General features: G+C 42.7%; 1 protein-coding gene across 1 annotated transcript; it reads left to right on the top strand.

The window, feature by feature from the left end:
* The first annotated feature begins 384 nt into the window (after positions 1-384).
* On the top strand, positions 385-9,941 carry il17re (interleukin 17 receptor E). The gene is made up of 17 exons (XM_088291685.1): positions 385-568; positions 1,374-1,389; positions 1,457-1,546; positions 2,903-2,991; positions 3,085-3,177; positions 3,270-3,372; positions 3,809-3,957; positions 4,028-4,096; positions 4,774-4,840; positions 4,939-5,111; positions 5,213-5,260; positions 5,947-5,992; positions 6,882-7,033; positions 7,664-7,729; positions 7,807-7,858; positions 7,927-8,034; positions 8,244-9,941. The coding sequence occupies exons 1-17, from the start codon at positions 482-484 to the stop codon at positions 9,005-9,007; spliced, it is 2,172 nt and encodes a 723-aa protein (XP_088147811.1). The 5' UTR covers positions 385-481; the 3' UTR covers positions 9,008-9,941.
* Positions 9,942-10,440: the final 499 nt, after the last annotated feature.

Raw genomic sequence — 10,440 nt, 5'->3', positions numbered from 1 at the left:
ACTGCAGCCCGGATTCGAACGCCCCAACCTCTGTAACATGGAGCAGATGTACTAACCACTAGCTCACTCTCAGTTGGACACATTTCATTTATCTCATGAAATAATAGGTTGATTGAGTTATTGATTTGCCAAAAATTTCAGTTTTGACCTGCAAGTGAAAAGCTTGCCTGGAGGCAAATTTTTGTCATTTCCGGAAAACGTTTAGAATGTCTTGGACATAAAATCCAATGTCATTTCGCTTTATTGCTGCTACTTGTGATTTAAAAAAAAAATTACAGTAACGGGTATTCAAGTAAAACCGCGTTTTTTTTAATAGATTTTTTTCATTGCTATGTAATGACGCGGGGGCGGAGTCAAGCACGCCATTCGGACGTCTTTACAAGACCACGCCCACTAACCCGCTCAACCACCACGAGCGACGTGATCGTGTACTGTAGACAAATAAATATTTCTTTTGCAGTAATTCCCTGCCAAAGCTGCGATGCAATTGGGAAGTTGGCGCATGGTCTTGCTGTTCCTCGACGTCGGTCTGCTGCTTTCCCACGGGAACGCAAACTTCTCATGCCAGGTGAGCGAGTGTCGATTGGACTCACGGGAGACTTTTGCTACGAGTAGTAAATGAATGGCAACGTACGTTACTGTCCAAAATGTTTTTTTTTTTTATTTAGCTTAATTCGCCCACCCTATACTTTCGTAAAGTGCATTCAAGGCTGGAATGTTTACACAAGCCTTGTTCATTAGTTTTTTTGTTCTGTTCTACTAAGTAAGTAGCTACATTTGTTTGGACAGATATAATGACAACAAAAATAGCGCCTTGAGTTGTCGAGTTGTTATAGAAACATTTCCCATGCACGTTTTCTTAATAATGAGTGAAATTACTTCAGTTCTTAAACTATTGTAGCTGCCAAAACAATGTTTTAAGTCATTCCAACTTCATGGCATTCAAATCAACAAGAAAAAAGGTGCTCCCCTGACTGTGTCTGATTTAATTTCTACTCATGACTGTCCAAATAGGCTCGTTATTTTTCTCTAGGTTCAAATAATTAAAATAAACCAGCATGCAACCAAAGAGCTAGTCTGAGCCACATTTGTCCATTTCATGTTTAAGAAATTATGATCATATATGCAGTTCAGAAAATCGATTGATGAATGATTGCTTGTGGTGAAATGACACACTGAGACATTTTAGTTGCCCAATGTGAGTCTTTGTGTCTGATTTTTGCAATAGTTAAGTGACATTTGTACAAAACCTTTTGCATCCTGCACTAAATGAGGTTTCGCTACTTAATTGTATTTCTGAAATGTTATCCATTTCAAGTAACTGTTTAAAAACCAAATAATCATTGTTTGTGTTCTTTCTCACTCCACACTAGAGAGCCCATGAAATCGGTGAGTCAAGTCTTGACTACTTGTCTTCGTGTGGTTTTCATGATGATGAATGTTGACTTGCGGGCAGCTCACGAGGTGGACGGCTGCCCCGTCAAGACCGGCCGCCATCCGTCCAGGAGCAAATGTGTCACCGTCCAGGTTTGGATTCAACATGGAGGTACGACACTGCATGGGCCAGTCGAAAATGCTTAACATGCACAGGATGTTCACAGCATTCACATGTGCAGGTGTGCGCGGGTAGAGATGTCCACAGAAATTAAACAACGTTAAGCTCTTTTGCGTATATTAAGCATTTTTGACTTTGCCCAAACACACTTATACAAGCCTTCAGGTGAAAAGTGAAGTTACTCAAGTTGATTTAACACAATCTGTGCATTTGACCTTTGCACATTAATATTGTTACAGTTAAGTAGTAACTAGCCAAACAAACCATAAGAACATCGGAAACATTTGGAAAGATCAGGATTAGGCATAGGCCGATAACCAGTTTGACTATTTCCTGTGCTTTTATAAAGTCAAGGTTTCAGTAACTATTAACACTTCTTCTAACACTTCTCACTGAGGAGTGCTCACAAGTGTGCGGCTGTGCACTCACATATGTGCGCACATGCTCTTAACTCTCTCTACAACAGAGAAGTCATGGTTTTTCATACTATCCTCAGTCTGGGTTTTATGAACTAAAATTAATGCCCAGAACTATGCCTGATTCATAATAATACAATCAGGATCAAATCTAAATAAAAAGCAAAGTTTTGCTGAGCTTAATTTACTACAAAGTAGATGATGCATTTTTATTTGCTGTTGCTTTGCTTTTGTGGACTATCTCATAGAAACTTCTATTTCATGCTCTGATTTGCGAGCTAAGAGCTAATCAGAGTGATCAATTTTCACCGACGCTTTTTACTTTGCTGTTTTCATGCTTGTATTATACAGATGTGGGCATTTTACAAAATTTGCTGAGGGGGGCGCATGTGACCCTGGGGAACATGCTTTTTCTTTTTGCCGTACTCCAATAAAATGTAATTGCACATCCACTCCAGTAGTTGGCAGTGGCACTCTCATTGCCCATTGTGCACTCGACATTATAGGTTTGTTTTGCGACGAAATTGCTATTATTTATAATTGCAGAAGAGAGTGGGTGGCGCGAATTGTTTTCTTTTTGCTAAAATAATTGAGAAATACTGCATTAGCTTTACACGTGTTTGCTTTTAAACAGGCAAGACACAGGAAGTTTGTGAAATTAGTGAGATGATTCGAGAGTGATGTCACATCGGAAAAAGTGCATCATGACACAAACCATCAACATGTCCACACACATTTTGGGTAACGAATTGCAATAAATTGATGTACTGTAAAGAACGAATACATTTAATGCACTAAAGTGTGTAGTTTTTGTTAAAAAGGCAATATTGTTTGTTATTGTATTCAGTCGTATTGGCAGAAAACTGCTTCTAGCGTTAATCATCATTTTAATTGTTGTTGTCGGATGAAATGAAATGTGTGATTGTTCCAGACATGATTCAGGTCCCCACCATTGAAATCGCATCGTTGAGAAAAGAGATCATCCGGCCGGTCTTCAAATACAAGCGAACAAAGAAAAAGGTTTGGCCTCTTACCTTTTTTTCCCCCTCATTTTCTAAAACAATTTGTTGTGTCCTCATTGTCTCCGTTATCATCATCTTTTTTTGTGGGTAGTGGCACACCAAGAAGAATGGAAGTGAAATTCGAGTGTGGTGTCACGAGAGCTCCGACCTATATGGGCCACATAGCAACAACACTTTGAGCTCGGTAATGACCCGCCTCCAATTTAAGACCATTTTTGGCACGTTGCTGATCATCATTGCTGTGCTAATAATCATGAGGTGCCCGTTTGCTTCCAGTGGGAGCTGCTTTGCGACTGTGTGGAGACCAAGTTGCGTCTTCCGGTCACCGTGTCCTACAGCGTCGGGTCTGTGCGCTGCAGCGTCAACTACACACTACCAGGTAGCGACGTGCGACGTATAATGTAGATGCGAGTCACGGCTCAGGATGTCGACGTTCTTCTTTGGTTTGGGGATGGTGGAGCCTATCAATTGGGAGTCATCAAAAAAAAAAAAGTAGTAAGGCGCAAGCGACAAATGCTGACAGCCAAATGTCTGTCATTCTGAATTCTAATTGTGTTGTGTTAAATTTGAGATTTGTGCAGCAACATTTGCTTGCCACTTGTTCCACAGAAACAAAAGTTGTTTTGATGCCTTGGTGTGAAAAGCTAACTTCCTTGTAGAAGGGAATAATTTACTTTGCTTGCCCAGTAAATGATTGAAGTGTGCGGAAGCTTGAGAAGCCAAATATCTCCGACAGTGGGCCTTTCGGTCATATCATGTGTCTTGATCCTTGAATTTTCTTTACTGAATCTCTCCTATCTTCTGTGTGATTTAAGATCCTGTACCCAGCTTCTCTTTGTCTTGGGATGGTGTGTCCAAATCCATTAATGTCACCGTGGAGTCGGGCAATAAAGTCCTGGCAAGGTGGTGCTACAAGCAGAGTGCACACTTCTGCGTCCAACACTCGCATTCCAACGTTACAATTGTAAGAGTCACTTGCACTTGCTCAAACTTCTTAGCACCAAAACATGAACATATTTTATTTTTATTTTTAGATTGATCCAGCTCAGAGCCACTCGGCTCTCCTCAGCATCCCGTACGTGCTTCCGTGTGTCTGCGTACAAGTATGTTCATCATCCCCAATTGATTTTCATACAATTGCTCCTTATGAACATTTAAAAGTGCCGTTTGCCAAACTGTCTTGAACTAAAAAAAAAAAAAACAATTATGAAAAGTAAAATAATGAGGGTCTTATCTCGGTTAACTCACGAATGTGGTCCTCTTTAGCTCACTTTGGCATGATTTCGTCATGAGAATGGCAACTGGCTCAATTTGACCATCTGCTGGAAGGAAAAATGTTTATTTGGAAGCACGCAAACATTACCAACACAATGATCTTATTGCTTATTATTATTTTTCTAGTTTTTGTATTATTTTGTTATATATTTTTTTTCAATAGTATTTCCTCACATCAATTAGTGTGCGTGCTTGCGTGGAATTTCCGTTTGTGTGTCGATGCTATGTGTTTTTTTTTTTTGTTTGTTTTTCTTGCTTTCCTTTAATTTAAATTTTTTCCGTTAATGTGTTAACTCCTTTGTCCCAAATTTTAATGGAGGAAATGTTGCATTGATTGAACAGACAGATTGTGCTCTCTAGTGGAAGAGCGTTGAATTGTTCCGCCTGCCACTATATGTTGCTGTTATAGATATATGAACAGATAAATCTTTGTAATTAACAGGCTGATTTCTCACGGCAACCTGGCTGGAAGTCAGCGCTCTAAGCTCGCCTCTTGTGTTGACAGGTTTATTACACCCATACTGACACCCTTCGCAAAACGGTGTGTCCTCTACAAAGCGTCCCTCTATCTGGTGAGTACGCTTGTCACTTGATAAGATGGTTACACATTGTTTTGGGTTGCGGGTAATTAATGAAAACGTGCATGCATTTGTGTCACTCGTCATGGAAGACGTGTTGCTGTCTTCCGTGGTCACTCTGTACGAGTCCACTTTGACTTGGAGCTCAGCGTGTCCTGCCCGAGGCTTCCCTGTCGTTGCTTCCCTCTGCTGGAGGCATCGAGAACGCGTCTGCACCCCTTTGCCCAACTCCACCCTCGACGTGCAGGAAGATGGGACAAACCTGGTACTTGGCAACAAGCTTTTCATTCATTCTAGCGGGCTTCTTTCCTTTCTTCGTGTGTTTATTCAAGGTCAACTCACGAAGGCTGACGTGTCCCCTTCCAGATATTCAACATCTCTGCCGTGGACAAACACCCACAGACGTGCGTGAAGGTGAGAATGCGACAGAAGAATACATAGAAAGCCTTCACTACGCGTAATTGTGTCCTTAAAGTGGAACTTCACCATGATGTCACGTTTAACCCTTTACATGCTGCTCGGTTCAAACTTGTTTCCTTGCTCCAAGTTATGATGAGGACTATGGTTTCAATACATACAGCAATCATTTGGAAATGAAAAAAATATTGCCATAGGCCATTTCCATATTTGTTTGGGTCATCTTGACCTTTGACAGCAATAAAAATACCCTAAAAGTAGTTTTTTTACCTTGTCATTTGATGACATTTACCAAGGTGACTTAAAATATATAAAGATGAAAGTATTTGTAAATGTCATTCTTTTAAACCTGTGTTGCAAAGTTTCTGTGTGCGCGTGTGTGTAAAATACATGATGAGAAAGGGTTCAACTCCAGTCATATAAATAAAAGTTGTAACAAATGATTCAGAATGGTCCAATGTCACGAAAGGCAAATTGGCCATCTTGCCTGTCCTGACTCTTCCATCGCCTTCTTTTTGACACAATGTCTTGTGAGTACAGTCTTGAATGTCATGATTCATCTTGACGCAATACCAAAATGAACTTGGTGGTGATGCGAGTTGATAAAAGAAAGCAGTCTCTAAATGAAAGATGCAAGTGCAAAATGGACTTGTCATTTTTAATGAATTGTTTTGTGGTTGCAGTTTTCCCTGCAAGGCAGCCACAACATCTCTTGCCCCTTCCAGGCTGGTGAGTTAAATCAAGAATTCTGTGTTGAGGAAACTTTGCTTCATGTCAAATCAAAGTTAGAAAATGTAGTTTGTTGCTGGTTTGAGCAGCCCATCCAGAGTGAGCTTCCATCCTGATCAATTTTTGTGATTGCGCTTGTTCTAATTCTGGTTGCAGGAGAGCAAGAGACTAGGTGTGCGTTCGTTGACTGACTTTGGGTGGTGGGTGGAGTTACAACCTAAACTGTTTGGCTGTCAATTGCAAATACAAATAAACAACAATGTAAACAAGCATACACACGCACAGGCATGCTGAAGGACCGTTTTGAATTTGAGTCTTCAAGGAACTTTTCATGCTTTTTCTTTCAATGTGGGAGGAACCGAAAGTAGCCGTTTAGCTACTCAAAGCTAAAGATAGCTCATCTAACGGAGAAGGTTCTCAAACTGTAGAAGCCTTGAATGTGGGGATTGTTTTACGGGACACCACTAGCAATGTTTAAGAGGGAGCTTGAAACTGTCCTGAGATCTGTATGTGTTTCTTCACATTTTCCCACAATAACTTCCAAGGGTCACAGGTTAATGACGATCATACAGTAGGCCCATGTGCAATGTAAAAAATATAAACTTTTTCCGAAACATCGATGATGCATTTATTAACGTAAGAACGAATGATTGATATGAATTCATTTTGAAATTATCTAGAGTTCATCATTTGATCATGATTATTATTGTTCTGAGTCAGAATGGACCCGGTAAATAACTTGCATGGTATGCGTGGAAATGAACCGTATGGAAGCGTTCGGGTAGTTGAGATCCTCGAGAGTACAGCGACGTAGGATCATCATCCGCGTGGTGGATGCAGGTTGCGGTTTTTAGTTGGAAAGCATGATGGTGTATCCTCTGTGTTGCAGATATGTCGTCTTGGCATGTTTTTCTGGAAGCTGGCCCGCGCACGTTGTCTGTGTACGTCAAGTCTTCCGTGGCTGCCGCCTTCTCGGTTCAGATATGCGTGCCGAGCCAAAGGGAATGCGTATCCCGAGGGCCCGTCCACGCAGTCATAGCGGTGAGTACTTAAAAGTGAGCCTCCAAATTCCTCGGAAACGTCTATGAGGCGCTCTGGCGTGCTTTATCTTTCTGTTTTTTGAGCCGATCGGTTATTGTCTGTGAGGATACAGATGGTTCTTTCTTGAATTGGATGGGGTCTCTCATCTTTATCAAAGGGCCCTTGGAACTTTCTTTGGGCCCCTGGTGGCTCTTAGAGCTTAGAGCAGTGGCACTCTACAATTAAGTGCCAAAAACTTTGGAAATGCTTTAGATGAGCGCGTGAGGTGACGCAACAAGAAAACCCTCAATAAAGTTGTGGGTGCTCGAGTACAGGAAATGAGGTGAGTCATTTGCAATTTGCAAGGGTATGAAAAAAATCTCTGGCAAAAAGAAACACTTTTATTGTATGATGTGATTGTTTCAAAATCATACAATATGATATCCTGGATTTTTTTTTTTTTCATTCCGCCTCTCACGCTTGAAGTGTACCTATGATGAAAATGACAACTCTCTCCTTTTTTTAAATGGGTGAACTTGCAAACAGCACAGTCCGTGTCAATTTAGAATTTGAGTTGATGTCGACGGGCTGTTATTTGGGCAGCCTTTATGACAATCACAGAATTGCTGATTTGTGTGGAATGTTTCTCAGGAAGCAGCGACCGAGAGCAAAGTAAGCATGCCTCTCCACTGGGCTGCAGACAGAGCGTGTGCGCAGGTAACTTTCAAACTGATGCTGAATGTTGATGCAAAATGCCACTTTGCTTTTGTGTCTCATCGGTTGAACTTGTGCAGGTGTGGCAGTCATCTCCCGCCCTTAATGGACGAAGAATTCTGTGTCCGCACCGTGAGTATGCCCGTCATTTCAATTGTAATTCCAGATTGTACTGTTCGTTCATTCTCTTGTTTCTGCAGAAACTCGCACTAGAAGGGGTGCGCAAGCGGTGGCACCTTTGATTCTTCTCACCATGCTAGCATTTTTGGCCATTTTTCTCCACTCGCTCACAAAAAAGGGGGCTACAGGTTTGTTGCATCATTTCATTCTTTTTTTATCTCACTGAACAGTCTGCCATCTGAAAATGTCACTAGAACTTTCCAAGACAAGACTGCAACAAGATTCTTTAGGCATTTTGTTGTGTCCGCATAAGAATGGAACTGTCCAGTTGAGTGGGGCCTCAAGCTTTATCAGATCGCAGCACTTTTCTCTCTCCCCCCCCCCCCCCCACATGTAGCTTGGCTGTCCATCCAGAAGCCGGTGTTGCTGGTCTGCTCATCGGAGAGGTCGCTGCATATTTCAGCCACGTCCGCCCTGGCTTCTCTGCTTCGTGGGGATCTCAGTGCCACAGTCCATGTCGCCCTGTGCGCCCCGAGCTCGCACAAGTGGTCGGTCGCCGGCGCAGAAAGCGGCATAGCAGACCTCGGCCCGCTTCCCTGGCTGTACGGGCAGTGGGAAGCCGTTCGGGAGGCACAAGGAAAAGTTTTAATCATCTGGAGTCCTGAGGCCAAGAAGACGTACAGGAAGTGGAGGCGGCGGACGCGTGGCGGCAAAGACGAGACTGACGATTCCTGCCGCGACGCCGGATGTCGAGGAAAGCTTAAGAAAGGAGGTGCCGACACATGCGAGGAGAAAGAGAGGGCGATGGAGAATGAGCCCTCTGCCGTCATCGAACCCGTATTTGCTGCTGCTCTGGCCTGCCTGGAGGGGGCGCTGCATCAGCGCAAAGGCGGAGGGGTGGCCTTCATCTACTTCAGAGGCTTGGGCCACAGCAAGGACATTCCTAAACCCTTTCGAGACATCCCTCGCTACTGTATCCCGCGGGACTTGGGCAGCCTCATCCAGGAGCTCGGAGTCCTGAGGAGAACAAAAAGGGCGTTTTGGTGGCGCTGTTGGCACAGACTGCTTTCAAAGGGGGCGTCCATTTGGCTAGCGCGGCAGTTGGCCCGTAGACTGCAGACGCTTTTGCCACCTGGCCAAATGACAAAAGGCCCAAGGTGATGGGTCACATCAGTCGGAAAAAGAACATTGGATATGATGCAGGGAAGGTTCAAGTTCTTGCTGGTAGCTCAAAAAGAAACTTACTGAGAGCGAAACCGAAACACCAGTGAATCTCTTGTTGTGGAACTCCTGATGGCAACGTTCTCTTGTAAAACCTGAGAGTTCTCAGTTACAGTGGCTCGAACTTTCATTTTCTTTGTTTACCTTGGTCGGTCAAAACAGTTTCTCATTTACGATGCCAACCTCAGTTGGAGGTGACAATCGAACTGCAGACCGTTCAGTTACTGGATGACCCGCCCTATTAACTAAGCCACAGCACCCTCAATTTCAGGCTCTTCTGTGCAAATGAGCATGAAACCATACAATGGGCATGAGGAGATTATAGTGTGAAGCGCTTTGAGTACCAAAGGTAGAAAAGCGCAATGCAAGTGACAGCCAATGATGTGTCCTGGAAGTGGCAAATTTGAATGACTGATGACGCCATTTGGAATGCTGAGGTTGTCACTGGCCAGTTCGAGGTATGATGCCTCTTCAGTCAAAGCTCGGTGGTTTACGCGCATCTCAAAGACAACTGGTCCTCTTTGGAAGACAAAAATCGACAGATTTAGGAAAGAGAAGACATGTTTTGAAGCTGGAGTGAGACAGGCCTTCTATGTTACAACATCTCCCACATACAAAGGTGTCCTTTCAAGGGAGACTTAATGATTTAGCCAAAAACAAATTATCAAACAACACAGCCACTTTAGGCCGCGTCCACATGGATACAAAGGTTTTTTTGGATTTGTTTTTTATGTTATGTCTACATGGAACCCGTTTTGTTTTGTTTTTAACAACAAAAGTGTGATGCTGTCTTGAGACTTTGAGATAAGTCCAATTAATTGCTTGCTGTTTCAGTTGTTTGACCTATTTGAGTCCATTAAAAGTATTACCAGGATGCATGGCTGAAGCTTTTATTACTCTTTTAGTGTACAGAAGTGAATTGATTACTTTCTATACTCAAAACGTGTAATGTAACACGAAAACTCTGACAATCCGCAAGTACGTGTGACTGAGGTCATGGTGAAAAGTCACAATGATATTCTGTCAAGCACAACATTAAACGTGAACAGGAATGCCAGTTTAGTTTTGTTTGTTTTAAAAACAAATTCGTGGATGTGATGTCATCAGTATTTTAATGAATGTATTTGGGTAATAGATAGACCAACTCCAGGGTTTTAGTGCGGGGCTTCTGCTACGTTCGAGGAAGTTGGAAAGTCCGACTTTTGCGATCTCCGACCTGGGATGCTGTGAACTGGGAGGTCCGAATTGCGAAGGGAAAAAAGGACCCCGACTGTAACGATCGGCTTCAATGTGACATTAATTGACAGTAGCACCCCAGATGGAGACACAAACCCTGAATAGCAACGCATAATGTATAATATAAACATATACTG

Source organism: Idiotropiscis lumnitzeri, chromosome 3 (genome assembly GCF_059441095.1).
Source record: "Idiotropiscis lumnitzeri isolate Australia: NSW breed Sydney's pygmy pipehorse chromosome 3, RoL_Ilum_1.0, whole genome shotgun sequence".
Taxonomy (NCBI): domain Eukaryota; kingdom Metazoa; phylum Chordata; class Actinopteri; order Syngnathiformes; family Syngnathidae; genus Idiotropiscis; species Idiotropiscis lumnitzeri.
The sequence above is the reverse complement of the archived record's forward strand: the minus strand, read 5'-3'. Positions and strand labels throughout refer to the sequence as shown.